At 42.0% G+C, this 14,441-nt stretch overlaps 2 protein-coding genes across 2 annotated transcripts in view; both read right to left on the reverse strand.

Annotated features, from left to right (window-relative positions):
• The window catches only part of LOC309564224 (alpha-2-macroglobulin-like protein 1), a 368,264-nt gene that overhangs the window by 106,781 nt on the left and 247,042 nt on the right, over positions 1-14,441 (reverse strand). The window lies entirely within an intron of this gene.
• LOC309563300 (pregnancy zone protein-like) overlaps positions 1-14,441 on the reverse strand; it is a gene marked incomplete at its 3' end in the record, with an annotated part of 120,450 nt that overhangs the window by 82,682 nt on the left and 23,327 nt on the right. Inside the window, exons 5-7 of the mRNA XM_082267702.1 lie at positions 8,415-8,435; positions 4,368-4,521; positions 3,386-3,470 (exon numbers count right to left, since the gene is read on the reverse strand). Coding sequence (XP_082123828.1) covers positions 3,386-3,470; positions 4,368-4,521; positions 8,415-8,435 — 260 coding nt within the window. The remainder of the gene's footprint in view (positions 1-3,385; positions 3,471-4,367; positions 4,522-8,414; positions 8,436-14,441) is intronic.

The following is a 14,441-nucleotide window of genomic DNA, read 5'->3' on the forward strand; positions in this document are numbered from 1 at the left end:
GTCCCAATCCAACTATCCGGATAAGGAGAAATATGCTTGCTTAAAGGCTCTTTATTATCCTAGTTGTGGTGAGTGCATTCCCTTAGGGGGATCTTTCTTGAAGAGCACCTGGGCACTTTATGGATATGAGCACTTTTCCAGCACCCTAATTCCTCTTGGGAGAAATCTTTCTTTGGACTGTACTTAAATTTTGTACTTTGTATACGGTTGCACTAAGGACATTTGATATACATTTTTTGCACTGAGAATATTGTTTCCATTATGGACCACTGAAGCACTTTATATTTATATTTATATGTATACTTATTTTATTATTTTAGATTTGATCACTTAAATATTCAGTTTTCACGGACCAACTTTTGTTGCACTTTATTTATATTTTTATATGCCTGTCACTTACTACACCTTATTCACGGATTTTTGTCCGAGATCTGACTATTTTGTATCACCATTACTGGCTCCTAGGACTACCAGTTTTTTAGCCAGTCACCATACTATTTATTGTTTTACCATCAATTATTCTCTTGCACTTTATTGCACTCATATTTTATACTTTTTTGCTAGTATATTTATTTATCTTCATCTCTGTGCACTAATTTAGCACTTTCTTGTCACTTGCCACTTTAAATTGATTTACCATCATTGGTTTATTTATTTTATGTATCAAATTACCTGATTGCACTCAGAATTTATTATTGGAATTTATTACCACTATCGTTTTATATGTTGGTCTTTTAATACCACTTTTTGTTTCCATATGTTGTTTTTATCAATTTAATTATGTATATTTATTAATGCACAGACATCTCTATTTGTATTCACATATATTTACTGAGATTCATACACAGTAAGACCCAATACAGGCAGCGCCAAGTACCCATTCATTGACCTCTCTACTAGAGTAACTGCCCATCTACAGGAATCTTCTCCATGCTCTTGAGACTGTGGTGGGAGACACAGAAAACCTTCTGGCAATGGCACAGATTTATGTTCCATCCTGGAGGAGTTGGGATGCCTGTGCAACCTCTATAAGGTCCAGGTATCGCCTCATGCTACCAGTAGTGACACTGACCCTAGCCAAATGCAAAGCTAGCGAAAAACAGTCAGAAAAGATGCGTAGGGAAAAAAATTTCAGTGGCCTCCATCTGTAAAACCATTCCTATTTTGGAGGTTGTCTCATTGTTGCTCATCTAGTGCCCCTGTTGTTAATTTCATTAACATCAAAGCAGCTGAAACTGATTAAAAAAACCCTCTGCTACTTAACCGACCAGGTCAAAATCGCAGAAGTTTAATTGACCTAATGCTATACTCTGATTAAAAAGTGTTACTTAAATTTTTTGGAGGAATATATATATATATAGTATCTCACAAAAGTGAGTACACCCCTCACATTTTTGTAAATATTTTATTCTATCTTTTCATGTGACAACACTGAAGAAATGACACTTTGCTACAATGTAAAGTAGTGAGTGTACAGCTCGTATAACAGTGTAAATTTGCTGTCCCCTCAAAATAACTCAATAAACAGCCATATTGTCTAAACCACTGGCAACACAAGTGAGTACACCCCTAAGTGAAAATTTCCAAATTGGGCCCAATTAAACATTTTCCCTCACCTGTGTCATGTGACTCATTAGTGTAACAAGGTCTCAGGTGTGAATGGGGAGCAGGTGTGTTAAATTTGGTGTTATCGATCTCACTCTCTCATACTGGTCACTGGAAGTTCAACATGGCACCTCATGGCAAAGAACTCTCTGAGGATCTGAAACATTGTTCCTCTACATAAAGATGGCCTAGGCTATAAGAAGATTGCCAAGACCCTGAAACTGAGCTGCAGCACGTTGGTCAAGACCATACAGCGGTTTAACAGGACAGGTTCCACTCAGAACAGGCCTCGCCATGTTTGACCAAAGAGGTTGCGTGCACGTGCTCAGCGTCATATGCAGAGGTTGTCTTTGGGAAATAGACGTATGAGTGCTGCCAGCATTGCTGCAGAGGTTGAAGGGGTGGGGGGTCAGCCTGTCAGTGCTCAAACCATACCCCGCACACTGCATCAAATTGGTCTGCATAGCGTCGTCCCAGAAGGAAGCCTCTTCTAAAGAGGCGCATGAAAGCCTGCAAAGAGTTTGCTGACGACAAGCAGATTAAGGACATGGATTACTGCAACCATGTCCTGAGGTCTGATGAGACCAAGATAAACTTTTTCGGTTCAGATGGTGTCAAGCGTGTGTGTCAGAAACCAGGTGAGGAGTACAAGGACAACTGTGTCTTGCCTATAGTCAAGCATTGTGGTGGGAGTGTCATAGTCTGGGGCTGCATGAGTGCTGCCGGCACTACAGTTCATTGAGGGAATCATGAATACCAACATGTACTGTGACATACTGAAGCAGAGCATGATCCCCTCCCTTCAGAGACTGGGCTGCAGGGCAATATTCCAACATGGTAACGACCCCAAACACACCTCAAAGACAACCACTGCCTTGCTAAAGAAGCAGAGGGTAAAGGTGATGGACTGGCCAAGCATGTCTCCAGACCTAAACCCTATTGAGCCTCTGTGGCGCATCCTCAAATGGAAGGTGGAGGAGCGCAAGGTCTCTAACATCCACCAGCTCCGTGATGTCATCATGGAGGAGTGGTAGAGGACTCCAGTGGTAACCTGTGAAGCTCTGGTGAACTCCATGCCCAAGAGGGTTAAGGCGGTGCTGGAAAATAATGGTGGCCACACAAAATATTGACACTTTGGGCCCAATTTGGACAATTTCACTTAGGGGTGTAGTTACTTTTGTTGCCAGCGGTTTAGACATTAATGGCTGTGTGTTGAGTTATTTTGAGGGGACAACAAATTTACACTGTTATATAAGCTGTACACTCACTATTTTACATTGTAGAAAAGTATCATTTCTTCAGTGTTGTCATATGAAAAGATATAATAAAATGTTCACAAAAAGGTGAGGGGTGTACTCACTTTTGTGAGATACTGTGTATATATATATATAATCTTATTAGGACACAGTATTGTCTGATAAAATTTGTGTGTTCTGTCCCACTTATATGTATGTATTTGTTCTGTGTTGCATTAAACAGCATCGGGTTACTATTGTTCTGTAGTATGCTGACATCTACTAGTGGTTTAGGGCCACTACAGTTTGTTTACTTATGTGATTTGGTATCTCCCTCTGTCCCCTCCCCCCCCCCCCCTTGTCCTGTCTAGTGCTAGTAGTTAGCTCAGTTCTAGCTAGACAATCCCTGTTTCATCCAAGTTCCCTTAGTCGGTTATAGTACATCACATAGACAGGGCTTAGGAGAGGCATTGTCTTCTTATGCTTTAAATGACTGGAAAAACATCCTCTGTTACTGCATTTCGCTGAAGTAAAAAAAGCCTCACCTGGCACATATCTTAACGGGGAATGTTTCCTTGTTGGTCAGGAGAAACTTTGGAAGCTCAAAGATGACCTCAAATCTTGGAAGCACTGTGGAGGAGAAAGACATTAAACAAGGTGTTGAAGGGTATTCTCAGAGACAATTTGGAAATTATGCTCATATTCAAGGGACTTATCAATGAAATTCCTCAAATAAAATAAAATAAAATAAAATACCAGTTTTTGGTATTGGGTTCTGTTGGCAACAGTAGCCAATAATTAAACAATAAATAATTGTACAATGATTTAAATTGCAAATAATACAAATATTAACAATTCCAATAAACAAGAAGGAGGTCTTTGGCCCCAGTATGCTTTAGATAGAAAAACCTGGTCCTCACACCTCAACAGTCTTAAAACCTCTTACTAAAACTTGACATCCTCTGAGATGTTCCCCCTATTTACTGAAATCACATTACTGTCTGTAAATATCAAAGACCCCTTACCATCTTGCTTGCCATGATGAATATTTATGTAAGAACTAATAAATAACAAAGGAAGAGATGAGTGGGCAGGACAATTTTAGGCTCTGCAGAAATCTTTGCAATTTCTTTCCAATGGCCACCTCTTGAATGCCAGCCCTGTGACTCAACCCCTCAACTTTCTGACCGTCTTCTTCCTTTAGGGTAAGCTTTACCCATCCACATACACTATATTACCAAAAATATTGGGACACCTGACTTTACACGCACATGAACTTTAATCGCATCCCATTGTCCCTAGGGGCTATATTGAGTTTGCCCACCCTTTGCAGCTATAACAGCTTCAACTCTTGTGGGAAGGCTGTCCACAAGATTTAGGAGTGTGTCTTTGGGAATGTTTGACCATTCTTCCAGAAGCACATATATATTTTACTTATTATATCTGGCTATATAACTGTGCATGACCATTTAATGTCTTGCCAAAAATGCATGCTTGTATTAACTTTGTTTAAATTTGGTTTCTCACCATATTCCTCCACGCGGAACTTGTGGACTTTACTTTTCACCATAATAGTATATTCGCCTAACTGTGGTTCAGAGGACAGAGGGTATGATAGGTCAGTCATTCCCTGATTAAGTTTCACATCCAACCATTGACCAATTCTGTTAAGTCCTGGATCCTATAAAGCAAAGAGTCACCCAAATTGGAAAAAATCTTTAACAATATCCTCTTATCTTTTAACCAAAAACACTCGAAACATACACCATAGGGCACCATTTTGATATATAGGAATATATAGGAATATATATATATACAGTATGTTTCTCTATTTGTTCTTTAGTATCTATACTACAGGTTGATTTAGGCATACCTTTCTTAGCTTTTACCCTTCTGATATTTTTTTTTTGTTTCTGACAGACAAGATGGTAACAGAGAAAAGGGAGAAACTTGCTGACCCCACTTTAGACGACTGATAGGGTAACATTTTTTTGATAACTGCCATTATTGGGGGCTTCTGAAGGTGGTAAGACAGAGTTTGGGCAAGAGGTGATCCACTTGTACAATGTTATTGATAAGTATCATTGACTCAGTCCTCAAGTCAAATATCTAACTGACACAGTCATAGATGACTCCGGTGGGAGGGAGGGTGTGGATGTGCACCTCTTAGTATCAGATCTTTGACTAAAATGAATTACCATGTTTCTATAGCCAAACCATTTTCTGGTTTTGGACAGAGTAGAGAATGATTAAATCCCCTGCCAGTTTATTTCCTGCTGTTTGTGTAACATTGGAGAAATTTCTCTTCAATTCCTGTCTCAGAACACAGTAGGAAGTTAAAGGAAATCTCCTTCAGTTAGGGAAGTTTCCCTCTGAGAGTTGCCCCCAGATCAAGTGTCCCGATTTGAAGATTTCCCCTTACTGCTTGTTTTGAGGACAGCTCGAAAGTGTGTGATTTCCCCTCACTTCTCTACTTGGTGACAAAGGTCACCAGTACAGACAGAGGTGTGAATCTACCCACGAGAACTTACACTGCAATAAAAACATGACAGAAGGTCTAATTCTGCCTCCTTTCATCCAAAATTAAAAAAACAAATAAAAAGGTTTTGTCTAGAGATATATTTTAAAGCTGAACTCTAGGCAGATATACAAGACACAAATTATAAAGTGGCTCTAAAGGCAGAAGGTTTTTTTTTTTTTACCTTAATGCATTCTCTGCATTAGGGTAAAAACCGTCGGTGTGCTGATTTCCCTGCCAGCTCCACTCTATACCTAATCGTAATCCATCGCTGTGCCTGAGCGGCTGTGCAGTTCTCTCTGCTCTCTCCCTTGTCACAGAGCAGATTGATAGCAGTGGGAGACATCAATTATTTGACCAGGGAGTGGAATGGGGCAGGTTCGAGCAGCGCTGTGCTCACGATCAACCCGCAAGTGTGCCACCATAGGAAGCAGTTTGCTATGGTGGCACACTGAAAAGAGGAGGAGCCAAGAGCGCTGGCAGGGAACCCAGAAAGAGGAGGATTGGGAGCTGTTCTGCGCAAAACCATTGCACAGAGCAGGTAAGTATAACATGTTTATTATTTAAAGTGGTTGTTAACCAATTATTGTATAAGTATGTAATGCAATGTGTCCCTGTGCCTGTGCTGTATAAAAAAATGCTGATTATACCTTATATCAGAGCGTTTCCAGGAGCTCAAGTGACTTCTCAGCTCTCTCCTCTGCCTGGCTGACAGCTATAGTGGAGGAACACTGCCACTGACGTCAGCTGGGGAGCAGGGGAGGAGAGAGATCCAAGGAGCCATGTGAGCGCCAGGAGATGCTCTGATATAAGGTATATATAAGGCATATCAGCATCTTTTTTATACAGCACAGGCACAGGGGCACATAGCGTTCAATAAAAGAGGGGATGGCATGATCATAGTATAGATATGAGATCAGCAGGAGGGGAGGATCGTGGAGTCGACGGAGCTGACAGATGGGGGGGGGGGGAGGATGGGGGAGAGGAGGACACAGGAGAGCAGAGAGGAGAGCTGCAGATGACGGAAGCAGGGGAACTGACCACAATGTCAGAGCCCAGCAGCCATGATAAACCATTGTCAGTTTACATGGGGGAGGGTAGCACCAGGCAGGATCGGCCAGGTATTTCAGGTGATACGGTGAGCCAAATTACACAGCACAAGCACTGTGCTGTATAACATGCTTTAAGGGAACAGGATCCATTTTTTTTTTTTTAGGGTAACAAACACTTAAATCGCATACATGTTAAAAACCTTAAATTTTGGCAATTTTTTTTTTCTTAATCAAATGACATCTCACCAGTGTCCAGCAATGCAGCCTCATCAGCAGTGTCCAGCAATGCAGTCTCCAGCAATGCAGCGTCCAGCATTGCAACCTCCAGCAATGCAGCCTCGCCAGCTCAGTCTCCACTAATGCAGCCTCGCAAGCGCCATTGACACTATCAGTTTTTAAAAAGGCCGGGAAGCAGCGCCGAGAGCAGAAGGGGGTGGGCCGGGCTGAGGAGAAGGGAGAACGAGCGCTCGTTGTCATCGGAAGTCCCGCCTATGATAGACATCACACGTCTCGGCAGAGGAGGCGGGACTTTCTTTTGACAGCTCGTCCTTCCTTCTCCTCAGCGTGGCTTGCCCCCTCCTGCTCTCATCGCTGCTTCGGGGCCTTTTTTTAAAAATATCGGCGTATAACACGCACTATTGCTTTTTCCTCCATTTTTTGGAGGAAAAAGTGCGTGTTATACGCCGATAAATATGGTAATACCCATTTTTGGTTAAAATATGAAAGATGAGGTTGCATTGAGTAAATACTGTAGATACCAAAAATCCCATGTCTTTTTGCGTGTGCCTATAATATCGCCAAAAACTATGGTGCCCAAGAATCACTGTAGGTGACCCTTTAAAAGCCTTTATAGCTCATCAATTTAGTTAACTAGGAGCTCCTGTTCATGAATTATTGTTCTCACTCTGACGCTTGTGGCAAAATGCCACATGTGCTACTTGCATTTAATATAATGTTTTTTTACTTTTTTCTTTTATTTTCTTATTTATGTTTACTTGATTGCTATCAAAAGGGGTTAATAAACCTTTATGTGATAGCATTGGGCAGGTGACAGGTACTCTTTATGGAGACATTAGGGGTCTAATACCATCTAACCAAGCACAGGTCGGTTAGTTGTTTCCCCTGGCTGTACTGGCCAGTAAAGGGTGCATCTGAAACCAGAAGTGACATCGCTTCTGGTTTCATTGTTTGCATGTGAGATCAAAGCATGCATTTGCCTCAGTCTCACAGCAATCTCTCTCCACTAGAAGGCTGACGTGTTCCCGAGCACAGGTAAGCATGGGAGAGCCAGAGAAACACAGGAGGTGGCACCGCGCTGCTGACTCTGTGAAAGTGATCGGCAGCTATGGAGCTGCGACCTCTCTTTGATTTTGAAGCCGGGAGCCAGCTGAAAAAAACCCACACAAGCTGATAGCTGCTACTGAAATCATCAGCTTGTGAATAAAGGTTCACTCTTTGCTGGACTGGTTAAAAAAGATGTACCCTTCACAATCACTTTAAATGTATCTTTTAACTCTAAGCAGTATAAGTGAAGGCACGAGTGGCCATTCCTTCAGAGCGCATGTGCCAGTGATGTCTCTGGCTGCATGCAAAGGAAAATTTTAGGAGATATTTACTGTACCTATAGTTAAGTCTTATCATAGGTACAAGTTACAGAGCAATCTTTACTTCCTCTTTAAACTGAATGGGTTGTTTTACAAGGTGATCGTTTACAATCATTTTAACACTATACTAATTGCAAAAAGAGGATATAAACACATTAGAAATTATATCACATTTATAAAAAAATATCCTGAAAACAATAATATCTCACCAATGTTATGAAATGTAATAAATCACATATACCTAGGTTCTGTAGTATGCCACCTTATTATTCCTTACACACTGTCAGATTTGTATACCTACCAGTAATGTGCATTCCAATCTATCATCTTTAAGTTAACAAAACTGCACTAGCAGTTGTCACTTAATTATGTGTTTGTCATATATTGTATAAGTTCTTACCTGTAATTCTACCAAGGTTAGCTAAAGGGAAGAAAAGAAAAGAAAGAATAATTAGTGAGTGATGCATGCGTTATGTATAGCTTTTCAGAGTTTGAGCGAAATTTTGCTATAAGCCTAATATAGGAATATTGTCTGTATTGCCAAAGGAACTATTCCATTTTTTTTCTAGATTTAAAACATTCATTTATTTCCATACTTTACCCTGTGTAGTTCATGAAGAAGGCCAAGCAATACTTGTTATACTTTAAGACAAAAGTGCTGTGCTGCTTACCAGTTTTGCTCAGTCATTGGTTTCAGCTCTGCAATTGCTATGGCAAAGTAATGGCAGGTTGGAAACAAGATATATGACCCAACTAGTATTCTCTGGGTCCACCTCAGTGCTTCTTATCTGCTGGACATGTATTTGTAAGTTTGATGAAGACTCTTGCGACCTTTAACCACTTAAGCCCCGGAAGATTTTACCCCCTTCCTGACCAGGGCCTATTTTGCGATTCGGCCCTGCGTGACTTTAGCGGACAATTGCGCGGTCGTGCGACACTGTACCCAAACATTTAACATCCTTTTTTTCCCAGAAACAGAGCTTTATTTTGGTGGTATTTGATCACTTGTGCGATTTTTTGATTATGTGCTATAAACAAAAAAAGAGCGACAATTTTGCAAAAATAACAATATTTTTCACATTTTTTTAAATGAAATTCCCCCCCAAAAAAATGTAAAAATCAAAATTTTTTAACATTTTAGGCCAATTTGTTTTCTGCTACATATGTTTGGTAAAAAAAATCACAAAAAGCGTATTTTGATTGGTTTCGCAAAAGTTTACTAACTAAGGGAAAGATTTTTGTCATTTTTATTGCTTTTTTTTTTTTTAACGAGTAATGGCGGCTATCTGCAATATTTTTTGCGGGACTGCGACATTGCGGCGGACAGATCGGACCCTTGACTGACATTTTTGACACTTTTGGGGTTACCAGTATCATTACTACAGTAATCAGTGCTATACATATGCACTGTTACTGTAAAAAATGACACTGGCAGTGAAGGGGTTAACTTTATTTGAGAGGGAGGGGTTAAGTGTGTCCCTAGGGGCGTGCTTCTTACTGTGATTGGATGTGGCTGTGTGTGTAACAGCACAGATCAACGGTCCTACATAGCAGGACCGTATGATCTGTGCTGTTACACAGGGGAGACTGACAGGCGGCCTGCCTTTCTCCCGCTGTAACCGATGATCGCGAGTGACCAGCGGACATCGGGTCCTCCGGTCACTTGTGCGGGGGGGGTCTGTGACAGAGCGGGAGCGCGCCTCCGGCAGCGCGCGCTCGCTTCCTAGACCCTCACAGGCTAGCGACGTAGACCTACGTCGCTTTGCCTGTGAGGGGCTGACTGCCAACGTAAATTGCCGTTAGGCAGTTGGCAAGTGGTTAAACCAGTGTGAACTCCTGCACTCCCAGTGTGCATAAATAATAAATAAATTGTAGCACCCTACAGGTAGGTGCTAGTTAAAGTATAGTGGGCCTTGGCTGCCTAAAAGCAGGGCCGTGATTTCAGCTAGGCTGTCGTGGCTCCCAGGCGTGGTTACTGAGAGGGGAGTCTTCCCACTGGCTCTGTGAGAGGAATATCATTGGGCAGTGGAGGAAACCCCATCAGTGGCCCATTCAGGCTTGTATCTACCCCAGAAGGCAGATTCTGCCGCAGAGGATTCTGGGAGTGGGTATACGTTTGAGGGGAGCACATGACGCAGCATCTTTGGCGGGAAGCAGAGTTCCAGGAGGGAGAGTATGGCTGTCTCTCCTCCTGTCAGAAGGATCGGGTGTCTCAGGTGGCGGCCTGGGAATCCAGAGAGTGCTGAGTTGAGCTGCAGAGGGGATCCGGTGTGGGTCGAGGACCAGTGGAGAAAGAGGGGTCCAGTTCCAAGAAAGCCTGCCAAGGTTGTGAGTACTGTGAACTGCCCCTGGGGGTCTACCTAGTGTAGAGAGGACCACTCCAGTGAAGGTCCCAGGGATCCAGGAGTCAGCTATCTGTCAAGGGGGTGCCTAGTCAGAGGCCCCTGAAGTATTAGAGGGGGTACCTAGTCAGGGGCCCCTGAAGTATTAGAGGGGGTACCTAGTCAGAGGACCCTGAAGTATTAGAGGGGGTACCTAGTCAGAGGCCCCTGAAGTATAAGAGGGGGTACCTAGTCAGAGGTCCCTGAAGAATTAGAGGGGGTACCTAGTCAGAGGACCCTGAAGTATTAGAGGGGGTACCTAGTCAGAGGACCCTGAAGTGTAAAGGGGGCCCCAGTGGTTGGGCCCTGAAGAGTCAGTGTACAGTGTGCAGTGTACAGAGTTAAGAGTTGCAGCATCACAAGCAGTGACAAGGAGCTACCTCAGCCAGTGATGGGCTGGAGGGAGCTGTTCATTGACTTTTGAGCTAAATCGAGTGTCAGGAGTCAAATGTTCTACAGTCCTGGATCTTCTGAGTTAACAAACAAGTAAGGCTCCATGTACACGAGACGCTGGAAATGGCCGTTTAGGAGCAGTTGGGCGTTTTTTTCAGAAGCCCCTGAACCCATCTACATTTTATCTTATCTGTCCATGTACACCAGGTCGTTTACAGTCATTTGCAGGCAGTTGTGTTCAGGGACTGTTTTTAGAACGCAATTATTTGCGTTCGAACGTGTGTTTCCCGGCATTTCAAACGCACAAACGCGTCCGAACGCGTCCGAACGCGTCCGAACGCGTCCGAACGTGTCTGAACGCGATGACCCGCGTTTAGCATTCGCGTTTTTCCATTTTAAAGGGGAATAATTTTTTTGACCTCTAGGAACGCTTCTACACGCAAACGCCCACAAACGCTGCTAAACGCCCGCTAAACGCGGGTACAAACGCGACCGAACGGACGTTTCAAACGTCCTAAAAATTCCAGCATTCAAAGGGACTTTTAACAACGTCCCGTGTACATGGAGCCTTAAAGTCGAAGTTCTAGCACTATTCAGCAAATCAGTATACTTAAGCGCCAGGAAGCATTGGCTGGCATCTAGCTGGTGTTAGGACAGCGCCAACGGGCATTTCTTCTGTACAGTGTCCCAGTTAAGCCTAGAAGAGCCAGAGGAGTATCTCACTCATTCCCTTCTCCCATCCCCAATATACAATAAACAAAACAGTCCAAAGATGCCGGAATGGTCGTTGTCTCAGTTCTCACACCTGGGTTCACAACTTAAATGTGTTGGAAGTGTTACCCGTAATGATGGCAGACCCACCTTAGGCCCAAGGCCTGGAAATATTGCTACAAAATTAAATATAATAAACGAAAATATAATAAACTAGTAGACTAAGTAGACAATAAATTAAAGTAGAACTAGGCAAAACTTTTTTTTTTTCATTTTGGATAGAGCAAGGGAGGGTTATAACCCCTGTCAGATTTTTTTCACCATCTGTGTCCCACAGATGTGGAACATGAAGTAGGGGGAAATCCCTGCAAATTAAGGCAATTCCATGGGGACCCCCAGGTTACTAGCGCTAGTGTCCCCATTGGAAAATTTCCCCTCCATTCATTTTTTGGGGACAACTCAAAATATGGGATTTTCTTTTACTTTCCCTTTCAATGATAATGGTAAGCAGTATAAATAGAGAGAGAGAATCACCTTAATGGGAGCACAGACAGCAATAAAACCTGACAGGGATCCTATTCCTTCTCCACTATATCCAAAACTGAAAAAAACAAAATGTTTTGCCTTTAGTTATACTTTAAAACAAAAGTGCTGTGCTGCTTACCAGCTTGTGAAATATATAAAAAAGTTAGACATAAAATATAAAAAAAAACAAAACAAAATCCTATCTTCGGTGCAATTATTGTGCAAAATATCAAGAGTAAAAAATAAATAAAAAATAAAAATAAAAATTAAGAATTAAAATATAAAGTGCAGATATTACAATGTAAAACTCCAAAAAATGCAAACTGAATGTAAACAGTCCATAAAACAGTTCTTTGCGGTAACAGAAGCAGGATACTTGGTCTTGCAACTTCGGGGTCTCCCCCTTAGGGTATCTACTTACCACTATGTGGTGTTTTTAAAGCAGATTATAGTGGAGTGAGCTGTTGTTTCTTGAAAAGCTGTTTGGACTCTGTTGGAAGCGATCCTTCTTCTTTAAGCGGTATTCTCAGGTGTCTGAAAATACATAATCATTCCCCTTTAAGATGATTAAGTGGCACCCCACCAGCAGATTTCAGTAGACTCTCATCTGGCAATTTGTTCTTCTTACTGTTGGTTTCCTGCAGCTCTCCACGGGATGAAAAACCCCCACAAGCTACAACATCTTATAAAACTCTCTTGATGGCATCACTCCTGAGAGTGTGAGAACTGACAGATGACCACCTGAAGTCCCCCCCAGTATATCAAACACCCACTGAGCAAGGACTGGTGACTTACCCTGAGCTGTTACCGCAAAGAACTGTTTTATGGACTGTTTACATTCAGTTTGCATTTTTTGGAGTTTTACATTGTAATATCTGCACTTTATATTTTAATTCTTAATTTTTATTTTTATTTTTTATTTATTTTTTATTCTTGATATTTTGCACAATAATTGCACCGAATAGCACTTTATTGATGGTTTACATGAATGGTTTAATCACCATTTTCTAAAATTGTTTTATGAACACTTATTTATATATTTAAAATAGCAGCGCTGCAATCACTGACCTTCACTCATTTAAAGCACTAGCACTTTTATTGCAGCAGGCAGCTAATATACAAACACTTAATTGGATAATTATCACACATCCCATAAGCGCGAGGTCCACAGTCCCGATAAAATCCTATCTTGTTATCACTGTGCAATTCAAATGAAACACATTAACCACTTGTGTATTAATCCATTAATTGTGTGATACGCTCATAATAACAATACATAGGTGTCATTGAATTTTTGAGCATAAATATTTAGCAATAGAAAAAACGCTCTTCATCAACACGTCTATTCTTCAGTGTTCATAAAGTCCCACACCATTTTTTTTTCCACTCATGAAGTCACGTGGTCGTGACGTAATGCGTAGGGCGTGTCGGAGACAGCCTCGAACCGGAAGTGACGTAGAAGTGAGCTTGTCCCGGTATTTTATCTTTTATTGTAGCATTTGAAAAGATTTGTATATTGTAAATGCAATTTTTATTCAACAAATAAGCTCAATTTGAACTACTGCACCATGGGAGGGTTTCTGTATGTTCTCTTTTAACATGAACATCATCGTGTGAGTGACCTGAAGTTTTAAAGGGGCCAAAACCCAAATCTATTAGTGGTATTATAAACGATACCTAGAGATGCTCTAGTGGACAGGAGATTTGGAAATCACCTTTATAACTACAGTGTTGATGGATGATGACAACTAGATGCATAAAATTATGGGTTCAAACCACACACAGGGCCTTCTGTTCATAGACTTTTGATGTTTGTATTAGTGTGCTCTAATTCCTTCCTACCGCTGGAGCTTCATATTAGCTGGAGAAGTTTGGTGAAGCTTCTAGTGGAGCCTATTGGTACAAATGCATGTTAACGGGTGACAAGACCCCTACCAGACAGGCTGATGTTTGTATAAGTGAACTTTATTGTCTTCCTACCATCAAGAAAACATAATACTGACTTAAAGCGGAGTTCCGGGCACAAAATCGATCTTTTTTTTTTTTGTGCCCGTCCGCTTGTTCACCTTTACCTGAAACAGAATTGGATAGTTAGGTTTTTTTTTTGTACTCACCTTGTAATTGTAGATCGAAGATACTCACCTATTCTTCACTTCCTCCCTCTGTGCCGCGGCTCCGCCGTCACTTCCGGGCTTGCAATGATTTCTGGGAGCTGAATGTCATCGCTCCCTGGAATCAATGCGACGGCACCGGCCCTGCTCGTCACTTCTGGGGCGACGCCGCATTCCCTGCTAAACAGCTTCTGGGCATGCCCAGAAGCTGTGGAGGAATGCGGCGCCGTACCTGAAGTGACGAGAGGGGCCGGTGCAGGCGCATTCTGGGAGAAGAGGACGCGGAAGAAGACGCGGAAGAGGATT

The sequence above is a fragment of the Pelophylax lessonae genome, assembly GCF_965119305.1.
Source record: "Pelophylax lessonae genome assembly, chromosome: 9".
Classification (NCBI taxonomy): Eukaryota; Metazoa; Chordata; class Amphibia; order Anura; family Ranidae; genus Pelophylax; species Pelophylax lessonae.